Source organism: Cervus canadensis, chromosome 12 (genome assembly GCF_019320065.1).
Source record: "Cervus canadensis isolate Bull #8, Minnesota chromosome 12, ASM1932006v1, whole genome shotgun sequence".
Classification (NCBI taxonomy): Eukaryota; Metazoa; Chordata; class Mammalia; order Artiodactyla; family Cervidae; genus Cervus; species Cervus canadensis.
The window spans coordinates 41,229,093-41,248,115 of record NC_057397.1 but is presented as its reverse complement, the minus strand read 5'-3'; the positions used below and the strand labels follow the sequence as shown (position 1 = coordinate 41,248,115).

Here is a 19,023-nt window from a genome sequence, read left to right as displayed (position 1 = left end):
GTGAAACTGAGGCTTAAGCAGCTGAAGCACTGACTAAATTCAAGGTCCTGCTAACGGTGGGCCAGGTTTTGGGCTTGGAATACTGTGAGCAGCAATGTGTAGGAATACCCAGGTGAGAGATTTTTTTTTTCCTTGAACGATACTCTTAAAAAAATTTTTTAAGTTTTTAATTGGAGTATAATTGCTTTACAACATTTTGTTGGTCTCTGCCATACAACGGCATGAATCATCCGTAGGTATAAGTATGTCACCTCCTTCTTGAACCTCCCTCCTACCCTCACCCCACCCTCTAGGTTGGCACAAAGCCGGGGCCTGAGCTTCCTGCATTAAACAGGTGAGAGATTGTAAGAAAAACTCGCTACTGTGCCTTTGGATGCAGGCACTCCTTCCCACGTGCCACTAGAAGATTGTTCTGCAGGCCAGGAGCCACCATCAGGGCAGAGCTTAAGTTTATGAGCACACAGCACGAAGCTAGAAGTTGCCTCAGCCACGTCCAGGCCAATCCCCTCATTTTACAGCTAACGGTTGGAGACGGTTAGACGACCTCTGTGACTTGCCAGAGAAGTAAGCAGATTTTCCTAGAAGTTAATGTTTCCCTTTTTAATGAAGATTAGGTCACATTTCACTCTTCTTAAGCTTAAAAAGTAGGTAATTAAAAAAAAGAGAGAGAGAAAAAAAGAGAAAAAAGATAGTAAAGGCTACAGCATGAACCCTAGTTGTGAGTATTTTAGAGAGCATGCAGCATTCCTGTCACCATTGGTCACAATCTGTGGTCACCCTTGGGGGTGTAGTTTGGTTTTCCAGGAAGGGGAAGAGGTTGACAATAACTGGGCTGAGCAGGTCTCCGGAAGTTGGGGACTGGCAGGCAGCAGTTGGATGTCTGTTGCGGGAACTGGATTGCCAGGAATCTGTCTTTTGCTGCCCTTTCCTGGCCCCACAGTCCACCATGGGCTCTGCAGAAAGTACATCCTCCACTGTGCCTGTCCCCAAAGGATGACTCCCTCCATCCTCACTGCTCAGTCCTATGTGTAGGAAATGCTTCAAGAACAGTACACAGAAGGAAGTTAGACTGTAGTAACCTGATCTCAGGTAGACCTCAGTGATCAGCGTGCAAGGCTTCGAAATTCCCAGGATGATTCTGCCGCTTGTTGGCAGTCTCTCTCTTTTTGAATCTCTGTTTCACCTCCTTTCCTTTTCCCAGCTGTAGTAATTGCCACCCTTTGGGTGTTTTCTGTTAAAAAAACAGAAGCAGTGGGTAGGGTTGAGTGTGTCTCTGTTTTGAACAATTACCTCCCTAATTCCTAGTTGCAATTTGTAGGAGTTTGGGCTCCTGGGATTAGACACAAAATGATTTTAAAAAGTAAGTGAACAACAAAAACTGGAAACAAATTCATGTATCCAGTTGTGCTCCCCTTTATTCAGTTCAGTTCAGTTCAGTCACTCAGTCGTGTCCGACACTTTGTGACCCCACGAATTGCAGCATGCCAGGCCTCCCTGTCTATCACCAACTCCCGGAGTTTACTCAAACTCATGTCCATTGAGTTGGTGATGCCATCCAGCCATCTCATCCTCTGTCGTCCCCTTCTCCTCCTGCCCCCAATCCCTCCCAGCATCAGGGTCTTTTCCAGTGAGTCAACTCTTCGTATGAGGTGGCCAAAGTATTGGATTTTCAGCTTCAGCATCAGTCCAATGAACACCCAGGACTGATCTCCTTTAGGATGGACTGGTTGGATCTCCTTGCAGTCCAAGGGACTCTCAAGAGTCTTCTCCAACATCGCAGTTCAAAAGCATCAGTTCTTCAGCACTCAGCTTTCTTCACAGTCCAACTCTCACATCCATACATGACCACTGGAAAAACCATAGCCTTTATTGGTTTGTGTTAATTTTTAAAAAGGATTGAGGGGAGGGAGAACATTAAACCAAACAGAAACTGCCATAAGCAGTCACCTGGTAAGAACATGGTGATTCTAAACTAAGCAAATCAAAGCTGGGATCTACAACAGGAATCTCCAGTCTTTGTGCTTGTGACTCCTCAGGGCACAAGAAGCCTGCAGATCTCTTTGAATATCAAGTAGGAGGCACAGATGGAATGAATGCTGCCTTCTGTGTGTTTGCAACTTTTGTGTTTTTAGATAGGAGCTCTTAGGATGGACACATACATTATGTGCTGTGTCACTCAGTCGTGTCCAACTCTTTGCGACCCCATGGACTGTAGCCCGCCAGGTTCCTCTGTTCATGGGGTTTCTCCAGGCAAGAATACTGGAGTGGGTTCCCATGCCCTCCATTTAAAAGCTCACATGGCTATTGGCCACTCTGAGTTTTCCCAATCAGCAGACAAGTAGTGCACAAAAAGAACTGATGTTAAAAGGAATCATACTCAGAAAAGGCTGGGGACACTGATCTGAAAAGCATAGTCTTTGATATTTATACAAAATGCCATCATGGGGCAAATGAAAAGGTGAAGAGATTTAATCTCTGGGCAGAATGTTCCTCAAGCAATCTGAGTGAAGGACAGGATGAGGGCCAGTGGCTGGAACAAAAAGAATTTTTTTATCAGAGATGTTAAAACTCTCTTGGTACAACCAGCCCACATTCAGAAATGCCTTATACTTCTTGATCCGCAACCCTCATAGATATAAAATGTCAATAGCTAAAGCAGGATTCTGTGAAACAGAACTTACCCTTACTATGTGTGATGTACTCTGATATGTAATATTATTCCTGTTTCTTCTTTTAAAGATGCTCATTTGGTACTGCTAAAAGGATTTCACAGCCTCTAGTTTGAAAAACACTGATTTCAGAATCTGGAATACAAGCTCCATTAGGGATGTCGGTCTTTCATTCACTGCTTTTCCCTTAGCACCTATAACAGCACTCGACCGCTGTGGCTCTACAAATATTTGTTGGTTGAATGAAGGAGTGAGTGAATGAATGAATGAAAGGGAACTGGCAAAGGCTAAATCACGCTGTAGATCACCTTACAGATGTGAACATGGAGGCCAAGACTGGTGTTGTAAAGTCCCCAAATCACAAAGCTTAGCTCAAGTCAGGACTCAACATCACCCCTCAGTTCTCAAGCCAGTGGTTTTGTGTGTGTGTGTGTGTGTGTGTGTGTGTATGTGTGTGTGCGCGCATTGTTTGCTTTTTGATTAGATGAAATCTGCACCTGCCCAGTAACGGATATCATAGAACAGGTTAATCATTCAAGGCGGAACCTTTCCTTTGATCAAGGATCTTACTGAGGGGTAGTTTGTTGTGAATTCCCTGGCGGTTCAGCTGTTATAAATAACTCTGTGCTCTCACTCCTGAGGCCCCGGGTTCAATCCCTGGTCATCGAACTAAAACTCCCACAACCCATGCAGTGTGGACTTAAAAAAAAAAAAAGATTACCACTGGTAATTTGTTGATTCCTCGTGTGCCGCTTGGACCTGAACTTTCCACATTTGCCATGCAGTTTGTTCCTGTTGTCCTTGCTTGAGTTTTCTTTTCCAGTCTGTGAACACTTACAAGGATAACTTTCAGTGTTATTTATGTAGATTCATTCTTCCTCTTAAGGATTTTCTCATGTACAGAAAGATAAAGCAAGCCCTGGCTTATATATATATATATATTTTAAAAAAACTTCTGGTTATTTCTAGTGATTTCAGGAAATAGGAGCCATTTAAAACTCTGACATTTTAGTTTTCTGCTGTCGTATTTGAAACTCTAAAAACACTGAAGAAAATCAAATTGAGATTCTTTAGCTCAGAGTCCTTTTCATTCTACTTCATTCCCCTTTTTGATTTAGACTCTGAGTCATTCTCTCTTCTTTTTAGAAAAGGGGTTATCACTTCTTGAAAGCTTTTCAGGATTGTCCAGGTCTTAAATAGTAAATATATGGGTTTACAGAATAAAAATCCGAGCAGAACTGAAGAGCAGTAGAACCTTCTTGTTCCCGCAGAGGAAATTTAAAGACTTCCCCTCTGGGGGTCCCCAAATTCCTCCATGGCTGATCTTCTGCCACCCTTTTTGTGGAGTTACCCAGTTTTGCTAGTTTTACTTGATTGGTGTCAAGGGAGCAGATGACTCGAAATAATTAGCTGAAGATTTTCTCTTTTTTTTTTTAAAGATGAAAGAGATTAAAAAATCAGTTTAAGAATATCTGGAGGAACACATGAAACATTTGAAAATACTAATGTGTTCTTTTGCCATCTTTTCTTTCTCCTCTACTCATCTATCAGGTAAAGTTTGGGGAGAGTGACCTTTCTTTGGACAGGAGCTTGACCGCCATGTGGGGCCCCACTTTCAGAGTTGAGTTCTGGAACGGGTGGCCTGTCTGACTCGAGAGCTGTCTTCCCCCTTTGGTGTCAGTGCTATCTGCCTCCCCTCCTTTCTGCAGGAATTTCCTCCTTGATGACCCTGCCACTGCCCAATTCACCTCCTGGGTTCCTGGGTGCCCCCCCTCCCCAATGGAATGACTCTAGTTTTCTCTGCTTTCTTATTCCTTGTTGCCTTGATGATAATTATTCTCATTTTTTTTCTCCGGAGGGTTTTTTACCATGAACAAATATGAGAAAATAACAGCCTTAAGGAGTATCAGTTATATGACCCATGCTCCTTAATCTGTCTCTTCTGAAGATAATCAGAGTCAAAAAGCAGGTTTCAGAGGCTCTGTTGCCTGAAGTCACTGGGGGCATTTTTGGCCCCCATCCCTCTGGGGGCATCTGACTATATCTGGAGAAGATTTCAAAATGCTTTTTGTTGTTCCCACTGGGTGCAGGGTGAGGGGGGTTGCCGCAGACATTCGTTGGGCACGTGCTCAGGACGTCCTATGGGACGCATAGAACACCCCACCCCCCACCCCCCCCAAAAAACCTTCCTGCTCAAAATGTCCATCATGTAGCAGTTGGAAAGCCTCTCCTTAAGTGGATCCTTTGCTTTTAGGATCTCTTAAGGAGAAACACTTTGAAGTGGGGACCTCCAAGTATTCCCTCCCTCCCCATTCTGGATTTTGTCACATCTGGAAACAGAATAAGGTGTAGAAAGTTAAAGCCTCAAGTGCAGACTTTAAAAAAATATTTTTAATTTATTTTTGGCTGTGCTGGGTCTTCGCTGATGTGCGTCTTTTGTCTAGTTGTGAGCAGGGTCTGCTCTCTAGTTGGAACGGGCGAGCTTCTCACTGCAGTGACTTCTGTTGTTGCGGAGCATGGGCTCTTGGGTGCGTGGGCTTCAGTAGTTGTGGCCTGTGGACTCAGTAGTTTCAGCTCCCGGGCTCTAGGGTATGGGTTCAATCGTTGTGGTGCGTGGGCTTAGTTGCTCCTCGGCATGTGGGATCATCCCAGATCAGGGATCGAACCCGTGTCTCGAACCTGCATCTCCTGCACTGGCAGGGATGCTTTACCATTGAGAAACCAGGGAAGCCCTCAAGGGCAGACTTTTAAGGGGAAATGTTTTTATCTTGTCAACTTTGTGGGTATGACCACTAAAGATATTTTGAACTATGTGGTTTTTCTTTTATTTTTTTGTATCTTTAGGTTAGAAAAAAGGGGAACTCATATTTCTTCTTGTATGTGCTTAAAGAAAATCCCAGAGACTGATGTTTCTTATTCCTACTCTTGTCTTAAAGCTGTCGTTGCCTCTTAAGACTGTGTAAAGCGAAAGCGAAGTCGTGTCCGACTCTTTGCGACCCCAAGGACTGTAGCCCGCCAGGCTCCTCTGTCCATGGGATTCTCCAGGCAAGAATACTGGAGTGGGTTGCCATTTCCTTCTCCATAAGACTGTGTAAGAGAGGTGTATACACAGTTTTACTTTCCAGAGAACCTTCTATGGCTTGATTATGCTCTTACAAATTCTCTTGGGTGGGGAGTGTTAACATTCAGACTTCAATAGCAGGTATCTTAGACTCCTCTTACTTCTGGCAACTTCTCCCCTCCTGAGTGACTGTTCTTGGGGATAGCTGATGTTATATTCCTGCTCTGTTATCATCGGCGCCCCACCTGTTTAACCACGGTGTGTTTGCTGTGTACACACCCCTGTCACATGAAGGTAGGAGCCCTGCTCCGAATGGTAACAATCTTCGGATAGATTATGCATTAGACAGAGTTGTATTTCTACAGAAAGTGACATTTTGTGTCTGTTTTAAATAAGAAAACCTTTTTAGGTGAGAACAGTGAAGTGGGAATGAAATATATGAAATAAGAGAGGCAGGGTAGACTGTGATGGGAAACTGGGTTCTTATCTCTCCCTCTGACTTCACGAGGTTGTTGTTGTCCTTGCTTAGTCGCTGAGTTGAGTCCAACTCTCTGTGACCGCATGGACTGTAGCCTGCCAGGCTTCTCTGTCCATGAGATTTCCCAGGCCTGATTACTGTAGTGGGCTGCCATTTCCTTACTCCAGAGGGTGCTTTCCTGCAATTCATTTATTCAGATAGTGTTGCTGAGCATCTCCAGGCACTCTGCACCACATTCTGTGTGGGGCTGAAGCTGCGGGATCAGAGCACAGTGCTCGGGTCAAAAACTGCCCAGCCAGCTCTTTCCGGAGTACAGTAGACAATACACAGAGGGCGTTATGCCCAGAGTGGGCCCAGGCCACCAGGGCCAGAGAATTCCTCCAGGAGCAGGAGAGTTTTCCTAATCCTTTATTGAAATGAGTGGGACTTGGAAATAAGGAGAGGGTTTCGGGAAGAGAAACTAACATTCGCAGAGACATAAGAAAAGGAGAGCATGATCCTGAAAGAGATGGTGAAGGTAGTCTTACAACATTGTGAGTGTAATTAATGCCACTGACTTTTGTGCTTAAAAAATGGTTGCGGGGGGAGGGGAAGGGATAGTTAAGAGATTTGGGAAGGTCATGTACACACTGCTATATTTTAAATGGATAACCAACAAAAGCCTGTGTATAGCACAGGGAACTCTGCTCAATGTTACCTGGCAGCCTGGATGGGAGGAGGGTTTGGGGAAGGATGGATACATGTATGTGTATGGCTGAGTCCCTTCCCTGTTCATCTGAAATTATTACAATGTTGTTCATCGGCTATACCCCAATACAAAATGTTTTTGTTGTTTAAAAAATTAAATTATTAACAGATGGTTAAGATGGTAAATGGTATGTTATATATTTTAGCATAATAAAAAATATTGGGAAAAAGAATATGGGAGGCCATTTACTTTTTCTTACCCTTTGCGTTAATACATTCCTTAAAGAAAAAAAAAATTAGTAAAACAGGATTCCCTAGAGGAACTGCAGTTTGGAAGATGCAGGGAGAGCCCCGAGTGTGGGAGCGGCAGTGAGGACCGGAGCGGGAGGTGGAGTCGGTGGGCTCCAGATTGTCCAGAGCAGGGAGCTTTCCTAGGGGGCGGGCAGCCACACAGGGATTGAAGGCAAGGAGTGCCGTAGTCCGAGTCACGGTTCAGACAGCGCCCTCTGGTGGCAGGATAGTGAATGGCGTGGAGGAGACAGACCGACACGCAGCTTTGGGACAAGAATCTAAGCAAAGCGTGGTGACAGCCTGAGTGGGGTGCGATCAGATAGATGGGGTGTGAAGTGGGCTGGCAGAGAGGGAGACGGAGCCACATCTCAGAGACGCAGGAAGAAAACCTAGGGAGGGCGAGGGGGCGGGGAGGGGCCAGGGGACCAGAGACTTGAGAGCGAGGTTCAGTCTGCGCCACTTGGAGCTGTGGCGTGAGATCTGATGGAGCACTGTCCTCAGTTGAAGGGGGAGGAGGGGCTTGGAGAGTGATGGGAGGTGAGCAAGTGAGCCCTTTGGGGTCAGGCTTCGTGGAACGGAAGAGGAGAGGAAATAGCCAGGAGGACTGGTAGGACCTGGGGAGGTGAGTCACAGCAGGTACTCATCAAACACTGAGTATATGCCCACCTTTTATTTCATGACCCTTTAAAACATTCTTTAAAAACCCAGAGAGCTAGGTGGTATTATTGTCTTTTTAAAACAGGTAATGGGTTTGGGGTTCAGTTTCCCGGAGCTCAGTTCTTTGGGGCTATCATGACAAAGCGCCCCAGACTGAGTGGCTTAAAATGACAGAAATGTATTACCTCTATGGTTTTGGAGGCTGGAAGTCCAAAATCAAGGCGTCGGCGGGGCCATGCTCCCTCTGACACCTGCAGGGAAATCTTTCCTTGCCTCTTTCTAGCTTCCTGCTGGTAACCCGTCTCTCTCTCTCTCTCTCTCTCTTTTTTTTTTCCAATTTATTTATTTTGGCTGTGCTGCGTCTTGTTGCTCGGGCCACCAGGGAAGCCCCCTGGCTTGCTTTGGCTGGCGCTCCATCCCTCCAGTCTCTGTCCTGCAGCATCACACCAGGTGCTCCCTCTGCGTGCTCTGGATCTTTACACAGTGTTCTCTCCAGGTCACTGAGTCAAACTTCCTTTTACTTGTACGGACACCAGTCATTGGGTTAGAGCCCACTCCACCCTCCAATCCAATATGACGTCGTCTTGATTACATCTGCAAAGACCCTGTTGCCAAATAAAAACACATCGTTTATGGGCCCTGGGAGTTGGAAGTAGAGTGTATCTTTTTTGGGGGGAGATGCAAGTCAACCCACAACATCATCTGATTTTAAAAATCTCTGCCCTGTGTTTCCTATCTTTACACAACAAAGTGTTTGAATTTAAATGATCCAAAATTCTTTTCAGATTTAAAATTGTGTGAAGATGATTGTAAACGTTTCAAGTGATAATCATAGAAAGCCTTGAAGGGAAACAGTTGACCTTAACTGGAAAAAAATAGTCAAAGATGAAGAACTGGAGGGAAGAGAGAACCACTTCAGTGAGGGGTTCCACTCTGGGGTGCTCTGGGCTGCACCCACCACACTGAGCAGAGAGGTCCCCACCAAGCTGTCAGTCCTGGCGTAGCTTTAAGGGTAGGTTCTAAATTTCTATTTAAAAAACTAGTTTCTTCCTTGGTTGAAATTTTGGGAAATACGTGGCAAATGGATGGCTATGCATGGGGCATAGGGAGGGGAGGAGAGAAAAGAGAAACTTCGTTTGAACAAATCTGTAACGAATAAGTCAGTTCAAATGAAGTATTTACAGACATTTGCTTTGTTCTGGGTGAGTCCTGAGGTGTAAAGATAAGGGTGTGACATTAGGACCTTGTTTTATAGGTTTGCACATTGAGAGGCAAGGACCTCTTAGGACCTTGCAAGGTCCTAAGTGGCAAGGACCACTTAGCCAGTTGGTTGTACAATGATCTCCAGTAAGAAGACGTAAAATGTAGAAGAAAACACTGTGTCTTGGGACTTAAGGGCGCGTTCCTCCTGGTTCATGTCCGTTGATCTCTTGGCCATGGATCGCCCAACAGTTCACCCGGGCGTGGAGGCCAGGCTCTTCTCCCCAGATGAAATTCTTTAGGGTGATCCCATGTGTGCAGTTGAAGACAGGTTGTCAATCTGTTTGCACAGCTAGAAGAATTATTAAGAATTATTAAGCAAGTGGCTGAAATGGTAATAACCTGACAAAACAAATTATCACCAATTTGCAGTCACTTGGGCTCAATAATGGCATCTGTGACTTTCAAGCCAGGCATCCCGCTGTGTTCTCAAGCCTCAATGGAGTGAAAAGCCCTCTGCTTCCAGTTTTCCTCTGATCAGCTCTTTGTCTTCCCAGCTCTTTGGAATTTCTCTAAGAAAAGTATGCACCAAGGAGCTAGGATTTAGAGTTAGGAAGACCCGTGTTTGAATTTCTGCAACTCTGGGCACATTACTGAACCTCAGAGGGCCTCAGTTTCCTAATGGGAATAAATACTACAAATACTGCTTGTCTCATTGGGTGATGGTTGTAAGAGCCTTGTGTGTGTGTGTGTTTTAGATAACGTGTAAACGTTTAAATCTCTTGTCACAGTGGCTAGTGTATTAGATCTCAATAAATATGTCGTTTCCTGCTTATTCCTGCTTATTTATTTTAAAAATAGATCTCTGTCAGACTCTGAGGAGAAACATTAAAATTAATGATCAAATAGGAATTTTCTGAATTATTCAGTTTTCAGTAATCTTTAGAGCGTTTCCATTTCCCAACTTCTGTGTTATGAATGAGAATTTCCCAAATGCCAGATTCTACCTCTACAATATATACTCTCACTCCCCCTTTTAAAACGTTTTATTTTATACTGAGTACAGTTAACAATGTTGTGTTAGATTCAGATGTACAGCGAACTGATTCAGTTACATATGTTCTTTTATAAATTCTTTTACCATTTACGTTGTTACGTAATACTGAGCAGAGTTCCCTGTGCTATACAGTACGTTCTGATTGGTTATCCAGTTATATACTCTTACTGAACAAAATAGGGTAGATAATACCTAGAAAGTCATTTAAGGACTGCTTTTGATCTATTCTACATTTTTTACAGCTTTATTTATTACTGGTTCTAGGTATCTCCCAAGTCTAACCTTCGGCCCCCTACTTTTGTCTTTATTTGTGTTTTGCATAATCAGTGATTTAAAGCATATGCTTTCAATTAAAATGTTCAGGTTTACAATCCTGTCCACCATGTATTCAGGTATGTTACCATGGGGAAGTTATTTAACCTCTGTAAGCTTCAGTTTCCTCACCTGTAAATGGCGATGGTGATCCTTGTCTCACAAGTGTTACACATAAATGATGTAATGTATTGGGATCACTCAGCTCAAATTTGGATATAAATAGAATGCACTTTGTGGCAGTGGCTGTGGTTATTAGTAATTTTCCTAAGTCATGATTGTTAGGTTTTTTCAGATGATTTCAGTTTCTTTCTGTTCTTTCTTCATGTCCTTAATTTCCAGTTTTTTCCCTAGTTGATGATCATAAAACAAACCTCATCTTTAAATTCTAATATTGATAATTTGCTGCCACCTACAGGCTAATATGAAAAAAACAGACATGTAATTACTAGCTTTCTTAGACTGTGAATATAAAATCTCAAGGTCATTTTGGTCGTCCCAAAGCTAACTGTGGACAATCCCAGAACCCCGTTTTCTGAGACACTTATTTTCCCTGGCAGCTCAACTAAATTCTTGATTAGTATTAATAGAATCATCTTAGATTATTTTTGGAGTTGAACAGTTATTCATAAAGCATTATTAGATATTATTATTATCATCATCAGATATTGCATCTTCCCCCATAAGCAGATTTACAAAATAGAGTTTATTAAAAAGCACAAAAGAGGCTTTGTTATTTAAGGTAAGTTTAGCGCCTGAGTTTTGTTGGGCTTTGTTGCATCCTAGCGAACTTGAGACGTCTGAGCAAAACATTAAAAATACAATGAAGAATGTTTATAGGGAGCTCCGTCTCGGTGCTTCCTCCCTTGCCTTGTACAATTGCTGCCTGTGTGCCTCTCTTCCACTCTCCTGCTGAAGCTTCTTTTTCAAATAACCTGGTAGATGGACCCATTTGCAAGCGTTCATGGTCCGTCCTCCGTGGTTTCTTTTTCTTTTTTTTTTTTTGACTGCACCGTGAGTCTTGTGAGATCCTAGTTCCCTGATCAGAGGTTGAAACCAGGCCCTCGGCAGTGACAGCACAGAGCCCTAACCACTGGACCACCAGGGAGTTCCCTCCTCTGTGGTTGCTGACCGTACGTAGTACAGCATCTTGGCACAGTCTGTTTTGGCTCAAGCTTCCAGTGCCAGATAGCAGCGGATGGATCCAGTAAGGTTTGTGTACTAACTACAGGGTTGAATTTTGACTTGAAAATAACAGGGAACCACTAAAGGAACCACTTTAAGCCGGAGAGTGACATGATAAGATTTCGATCGTGACTTGGGCAATCCGTTTGCAGATATGTTGGAGGGGCCTGCAGAAGCAACTATTCATTGAGCCTTTCCATCCACTGATTGTACCTGTCACGTGTCATTTCTGCATGAGAGGACTTAATCATACCCTATTCACCACTCCAGTTTTTGAATTGTTTTATTTGTATTACTTTGATGCCTTGAACAATTCTGTAAACACCTTTCAGGTAGGCACTGTTATGCTGTTGATTGTTGTCATTTTAATTATCAGCTGCTATTGTGCAGTGAACATACAATAGGCCAGGAGCAAGCGTCTTTGTACTTTTACTCAATGTATGTACGGACATACAAATACTTCTCCTGGCTTGCCGTGGTGCTCGCTGCTTGTTGAACAACAGGCTTGTTCTCTCTCCTCTATCTCTGCCCGCCTGCTACATCTGTCATCTGCTACCTGGCATCTTGCTTTGGGTGGGTGCCACATTGGCACTATGGTTGAGCTAGCCCTTCCCAGAAGTGGACGTGGGGGCTGGTGGGGAACAGTGTGATTACGGTAATGCTCACTGGCAGAAAGAGGCGAAAAGCAGGAAGAGGAGGAGACCTTTTTCTGGTTCCCTCTGCAAAAGAGCTGTTACCATGGGACTTCCCTGCTGGTCCAGTGGGTAAGACTTCGCCGTCCAATGCAGGAGGTGCAGGTTCAATCCCTGGTCGGGGAGCTGGGATCCCACATGCCTCATGGCTAGAGGACGAAAACATAAAACAGAAGCAATATTGTAAAAAAATCAATAAAGACTTTAAAAAAATATTAAAAAAAAAAAAAAAAAGCTATTGTTAGAGGAGACTGAAAATTCCAAACCATGAAAATGGATGACAAAACAGTGACTGTGGAAAGGTGAGTGAGGTCTTGTTTCAGGTGTAAAATTTAAGGGGGCATTGAAAAGCTCTTCAGTCCAGATAAGTATTATGTTAATGCATTATTTTAAGAAATTTAAAATCCAAGAAATTCATGATGAACAAGGGCTTCCCCTGTGGCTCAGCAATAAAGAATCTGCCTGCAGTGCAGGAGATGAGGGTTTGATCCCTGGGTCAAAAAGATCTGGAGGGGGCACGGCAACCCACTACAATATTCTTGCCTGGAGAATCCCATGGACAGAGGAGCCTGGCAGGCCACAGTCCATGGGGTCGCAAAGAGTCAGATGTGACTAAGCACCCATGCATGATGAACAAAATACTAACATTTTAAATAAAGACAAGATCTGAAACAGTGCTGTGATAAACCTGAGGAAAAAGGAAAAATCAGCCATACTGAGCCTGTCTGTTTAAGAATTTGATATTTTGTTCATCATGGATTCTTTGAATTAGCTTTGATTTTTAAAAAAATGTTGCATTAAAATATTAAAATTATTTACATTGAATTAAGTGCCCTCATAAATTCTGCACCTGAGGATCAGGGGCCTCGCTGAACTTGCCCTTAGCCTTGTACTTGGTTGGTTGGGCAGAAGAAAGGGGAGTTGCCGAGAGACAGGTGCCTCCCTGGCTGCTCTCTGGAAATACAGAATTCTTCCTGGTGGATAGGTAGACACTGGCTGTTTTCAGGGCAGTGGGTGTGGCAGGATTGGTCTTATGTGAAAAACTTTTATATGGGTGTTCGTCATTTCTCTGAATATATTGTGCCAAAAAGTTCATTTTGTTCAGTAAGATGTTACAGAAAAACTCGGATGAACTTTTTGGCCAACCCTAGATAAATTAGGAGCTTCCCTGGTGGCTCAGTGGTTAAGAATCTGCCTGCTAGTGCAAGAGACTCGGGTTCAAGCCCTGGATTGGGAAGATCCCCTGGAGTAGGAAATGGCAGCCCACTCCAGTATTCTTGCCTGGAAAATGCTGTGGACACAGGAGTTTGGGGGGCTGCAGTCCCTGGGGTTGCAAAGAGTCGGATATGATTTGGTGACTTAGCACGCATGCATATAAATTAGGGTTTTATTCTAAAGGGTTATCTGGATGAGGCATTTTTTAAAAAATTTTATATTTTAGACTTTTTATTTTATACTGGGGTGCAACTGATTAACAGTGTTGTGATGGTTTCAGGTGAACAGGGAAGGGACTCAGTCGTACATATATATACACACATACACACATACACATACACAGTCATACACACACATATATATACATACATTCTCTTCCAAACTCCCTTCTCATCCAGGCTGCCACATATCATTGAGTAGAGTTCCATGTGCTATACAGTAGGCCCTTGTTGTTTATCCATTTTAAATAAAGCAGTGTGTACATGTCCATCCCAAACCCCCAAATTATCCTTTTCCCTTTTCCTTCCCTCTGGCCACTGTAAACTTGTTCATGAAATTTGAGTGGATGAATGCGTGCATGCTAAGTCATTTTAGTCATGTCCAACTCTTTGTGACCCTATGGACTGTAGCCTGCCAGACTCCTCTGTCCGTGGAATTCTCTTGCCTGGAGTGGATGAGACATATTTTTAAAAAGTTACAAGAAGGTGTCTCCTACTTTCACTAGGGAGAGAAATGGAATACACTTTCTTTAGGCGGTTCTTCAGAGTTGAATCTGATTAGTAGAGGAAGCTAAAGACATTTACAGTCTCCTTTTGTGAATATTAGTCATGCTGATTTACTAGTTAAGCATTTAAAGTCTTGGCAAGATCTCATTCTTGGCCTCTTAACTCTTCTGCTTTGCACTAAGTATATTGTGACTGGAGAAATGAACAGAAGCTGAGAGAATGCTGTATTTTCTAAATTCCTATTTTGAAAGAGTATAATTTGGTGGTTTTTAGTAGTTAGCTCATAAGTTGTGTGTTGGGTTTTTTTTTTTTGTGTGTGTGTACTTTCCCAGGATAGCCAGGCCTTTTAAAGGCAGAAAGATGAGATATGGCTCTTACCTCATTGGCTTTCTTCTGGCTGGGGCTGTGAAGGAGTCCAAAGGAGAATTTTACTTAGCTTTCATACTTTACAGACTTTTTTTTTTTTTTTTTTTGTCTTCAACAAGGTCTGCTGAGAACAGACCCAGTACCTGAGGAAGGAGAAGATGTTGCCGCCACGATTGGTGCTACCGAGACTCTGACAGAGGAGGAGCGAGAGGAGCTGAGAAGAGAACTTGCAAAGGTAAAGGAGCCATCCTTCGGGAGCTTCGTTTTGCACTTAAAATATGTTGTCATTTGTTTTTCTAAAGTACCTGGTGATATTCTCTAGTCACTTTCAGGGGAGAGAAAACAATGTGTGTTTACTCACCCTAAAGAGCTTGAGTGAGGAGGAGGAAATGGGAACATATGAGACCAGTTGATTTTTAATATGAGGAAGGGTATCTATGGGTAAAGTGGGTCTGAGAAGTAGAGTGTGAAGTTAGAAATGGATGAGGGCGACCAGTGAATGTCTTCTAAGTGACTTCACTAGCCCTGATGCACTTGGCTTTCAATTGCTTTGAGTGACTTCTTTCTATCTTTGGCAATGTTGTGAATAGAAGCTCTTTGAATTTTCTTTCCATTCCTCATTCTCTCCCTTCCTCTTTTTTATTTTTTTTTTAAATCAACCATTTCAAAGTGTACAGCTGAGTGGCATTTAGCAAACTCACAATGTTGTGCAACTGTCATTTCTATCTAGACATTTTCATCATGTCCAAAGGAGACCCCATACTCACTAAGCTGGCATGCCCACTCTTCCCTCCCTCATTCCCTGGCAACAAACTAATTGCTTTCTGTCGCTATGGATTTACCTATTCTGGATATTTCATTTCAATGCAGTCATATAGCATGTGATTTTTGGTATCTGACTTGTTTCATTTAGCATAATGTTTTTGAGGTTCAACCTTGTTGAGCTCATATTGGTACTTCACTGATTTTTAATGGCTGAATAATATTCTCTTGTATGTATCTATTATATTTTGTTTATCTGTCCATTTGTTGAGTGGGTATTTGGGTGGTTTCCACCTTTTAACTATTGTAGATACTCAGCTAAGGAATATTTGTGTAAAAGTACATTTGAATACCCATTTCCAATTCCTTTGGGTTATGCTCAGAAGTAGAATTGCTCATCACATGGTAATTCCATGTTTAACTTTGATTTTCCAGAATTGCCAAGCTGTTTTCACAGCAGGGTTGCCATTTTACATTCCACCACCAGCTTCTCTACATCCTTGCCACATTTTTTATTTTCTGTCTTTTTGATTTTGGCCACCTTAGTGACTGTAAAATGGTATCTTGTGCTTTTGGTTTGTGTTTCACTGATGAAAAAGATATTGAGCATCTTTTCATGTGCATATTAGTCATTTACATACCTTTTTTTGGAGAAAGTCTATTCAAATCCTTTCCCACATTTTAAAACATTATTTGTCTTTTTGTTGTTGAGATACAAGAGCTTTTTATATATTTTGGATACTTGATCCTTATCAGATATATTAATTTGCAAATATTTTTTCCCATTCCATACATTGTCTTTTCACTTCCTTCATATTGTCTTAATGCACAAAAGTTTTAAATTCTGATGAAGTCCAACTTATTTTTTCTTTAGTTGTTTGTCCTTTTGGCATTATATCTAAGGATCCATTTCCAAAACTAGATCATAAAGATTTATACAATATTTTCTCCTAAAGCTTATATTTAAGCCTGTGGTCCATTGAGTTAATTTTTATATATGGTTTGTGGTAGGGTTCAATTTTATTCTTTCACATGTGAATATTTAGGTTTTTTAGTACCATTCATTGAAGAGACTATCAGTGAATGCTCTTGGCATCCTTGTCAAAAATCAGTTCATGTATATGTAAAGGTTTATTTCTGGATTCTCAATTCTGATATATTCATCTATATGTCTGTCCTCCTGAGAATATCACACTCTTGATTACTATAGCTTTGTAGTAAGTTTTAAAATAGAGAAGTATGACCTTTTCACCTTTTTCTTCTTTGTCAAAATTGTTATTTAAAGTCTCATGCAATTCTATATTAATTTTAGAATCTACACTTCCACCCACACACAAAAAAATGCCATTGGGATTTAGTTAGGGTTATTACTGAATCTGAGGATTGATTTGGGAGAGTATTGTATTATTGCAATACAATTAAGATTATAATCATCTTAACATTATTAAATCTCACAATCCATGAACGTGAAGTGTCTTTCCATTTATTTAGGTCTTCTCTAGCTTAGCAATGTTTTGTAGTTTTCAGGGCACAAGTCTTATACTTCCTTAGTTACCTTTATTTTGAAGTCGTTTTTATCCTTTTGATGTGATTATAAATAGAATTTTCTTAATTTACTTTTCAGATCTTTCATTGCTAATGTGTAGAAATATTAATACAACTGAAGTTTGCATATTAATCTTATATCCTGCAGCATTGTTGAACTTGCTTATTAGCTCTATTTTTTTGTGAATTATTTAAGAATTTTCTCTATATAAGATAATGTTATCTGCAATCAAAAGTAGTTTTACTCTTCCTTTCCATTTTAGATGGCTTTTATTTATTTTTCTTCTCCATTGCTCTAGCTGAAACCTCCAGGACTATGTTGAATGGCAGTGGTGAAAGTGGGTATCCTTGTCTTGTTTCTAATCTTAGGGGAAATACTTTCAGTCTTTCATCATTCAGTGTGATGATAACTCTTGGTTTTTATAAATACACTTATTCATATTAAGGAAGTTCCCTTCTATTCATAGTTTGTTCAGTATTTTTATCATGAAAGGGTCCTGGATTTTGTCAAATGCTTTTTTGCACCTATTAAGATAATCATGTATTTATTCCTTTCATTTTATTAATATGGTATATTACATTAATTGATTTTCATATTTTGAGTCATCCTTAAATTCCTAGAATAAATTCCACTTTATCCTAGGTCTATGTATTCTAGGCCTTGATGATATAATCCTTTAACTATGTTTCTGGATTTGGTTTGCTGGTATTTTACTAAGTATTTTTGTACCTATATTCATGAGAGATTGACTTGCAATTTTCTTTTCTTATATCTTTGTCTGTTTTTTGTATCATGGTAATGGCTGGCCTCTTGGAATGAGTTAGGAAGTTTTCCATTCTCTTTTGTGGAAGAATTTGAGAAGACTTGGCCTTAATTCTTCTTTAAGTGTTTAGTAGAATTCACCAATGAAGCCTTCTTGTTTTGGACTTTTATTTGTTGGGAAATTTTTGATTATTCAATCAATCTTTTTATATGTTATAAGTCTGTTCAGACTAATTTTTCTTAGTTTCAATCATTTGTGAATTTCTAGGAATTCATCCATTTCATTTATCTAGTTTATTGGCATTTAGTTATTCATAATATTCTCTTACAATCTTTTTATTTCTATAAGGTTAATAGTATTGTCACCACTTTCATTTCTGAGTTTAGTTATTTGCATCTTCTCTTTTTTACCCTCTGTTGGTCTGACTAGAGGTTTACCAATTGTATTGATCTTTCTAAGGAATAGTTTTTGATTTCATTGATTTTTCACTATTGGTTTTCTGTCCTTTCTTCTGTTAATCTTTAACTTAATTTAATCTTTAATTCCTTTCTTTTTGTTAACTTTGGCTTTAGTTTGCTCTTCTTTTCCTAGTTCTGTTAGAGTGTACAGTTAGGTTATTGATTTGAAATATTTTTTTTTAATGTAGGCATTTACAGCTACAAATTTCACTCTGAGCACTATTGTTACTCATCTCATAAGATTTAATATGTTGTGTATTTGTTTTCATTTGTCTCAGAGTATTTTCTAATTTCTTTTTGATTTCTTCTTTGACCCATTGCTGGCATAAGAGTGTGTTGTTTAACTGGATAAATTTATGAATTTCCTAGTTTTCCTTTTGTTTCTGGTTTCTAGATTTATTCCATTATGGTTGGTCAGGATATTTTATATTATTTAAATTTATTGAGCTTTGTTTTGTTGCTTAACAGTATGCTTTGTCCTGGAGAATGTTTCATGTACATTTGAAAAGAAGGTGTATTTTATTGTTTTGGGGTGAAGTGTTCTGTTTATAGTTGATTTATAGTGTTCAGACCTCCTGTTTCCTTATTCGTTCTATCTACCTCTTTACATCAGATTTTATAAACTAGGTGGGGATAGGATGGGGAAGGCAGATTGGTGATAAACCCTATCAGGAGAGTAAGAATGAAAAATATAGAGTTTTTGGTACATACCTAATACTGTTATTTTGAAAAGAGAAAACAAAAATACTTTTTATACAAGTTGCATATGTTTATCGTAAAAACAAAAAGCACTGAAGAAAAGCAAAATTACCTTTATAGCATAAAAGTTTTAGATTATCTCTTTCCAGACTTTTTTCTATGTATGTATTGCTATAATATTTCAGTATTTTAAGAAGACA

General features: G+C 40.8%; 1 protein-coding gene across 5 annotated transcripts in view; it reads left to right on the top strand.

Moving 5' to 3' along the window:
• The window catches only part of TPD52 (tumor protein D52), a 117,863-nt gene that overhangs the window by 72,184 nt on the left and 26,656 nt on the right, over positions 1–19,023 (top strand). For all 5 annotated transcript variants that reach the window (XM_043483172.1, XM_043483168.1, XM_043483169.1 and 2 more), the window contains exon 2: positions 14,715–14,830. In XM_043483172.1, coding sequence (XP_043339107.1) covers positions 14,715–14,830 — 116 coding nt within the window. The remainder of the gene's footprint in view (positions 1–14,714; positions 14,831–19,023) is intronic.